At 38.5% G+C, this 720-nt stretch overlaps 1 protein-coding gene across 1 annotated transcript in view; it reads left to right on the top strand.

The window, feature by feature from the left end:
- The window catches only part of LOC119591029 (protein scribble homolog), a gene marked incomplete at its 5' end in the record, with an annotated part of 112,139 nt that overhangs the window by 14,110 nt on the left and 97,309 nt on the right, over positions 1–720 (top strand). Inside the window, 3 exon segments of the mRNA XM_037939758.1 lie at positions 49–182; positions 343–454; positions 587–683. Coding sequence (XP_037795686.1) covers positions 49–182; positions 343–454; positions 587–683 — 343 coding nt within the window.

Raw genomic sequence — 720 nt, 5'->3', positions numbered from 1 at the left:
TCGAAAAAGTTGATTATATGAAGTGTAAATTTACCTTTTTACTTTCAGATGCGAAAACCTACAGGAACTCATCCTGACAGAAAATCTGCTTACAGAGCTCCCAGATACTATAGGCAATCTCACAAAGCTCACAAATCTTAATGTTGACCGTAACAGATTAAGTGATCTTCCCCCACAAATTGGTGAGTATCATTGTACCCATTTTCAGAGCAAGGGAAAGGACCACAGATAATATTTATTGTCAGATTGTGTTTTAATCACTACTGGGTGTATTATTTGCAGTTTTATCATAATAATATCTATGAAAGGATGTGACTCATAACCCTTGTTGTTTGGCTTCAGGGAAACTGGTCAACTTAGGGGTTTTGTCTCTCCGGGACAATCGCCTGCAGTATCTTCCACCAGAGACAGGCAACTGCCGTGAACTTCATGTCCTGGATGTTTCTGGCAATCGGTAAGCCATACATAATGGTTTCACAATTTGATTGATAATTGATAATTGGCAATCTATGGGATATGCCAGTGTGATTGATAGATTTTTTTTTCAGATAAACAGTTGTAAAATTTGAATTTGCTGTATTTTCAGGTTACAGTACTTGCCCCTGACTATCACAGCTCTTAACCTGAAAGCAGTATGGTTGAGTGAGAATCAAGCCCAACCCATGCTTAACTTTCAGACTGAGGTAAGAAGTGGTCTTCATTTTTCTCTCGTGCCAATTC

The sequence above is a fragment of the Penaeus monodon genome, chromosome 28 (assembly GCF_015228065.2).
Source record: "Penaeus monodon isolate SGIC_2016 chromosome 28, NSTDA_Pmon_1, whole genome shotgun sequence".
In the NCBI taxonomy this organism is placed as follows: domain Eukaryota; kingdom Metazoa; phylum Arthropoda; class Malacostraca; order Decapoda; family Penaeidae; genus Penaeus; species Penaeus monodon.
The sequence above is the reverse complement of the archived record's forward strand: the minus strand, read 5'-3'. Positions and strand labels throughout refer to the sequence as shown.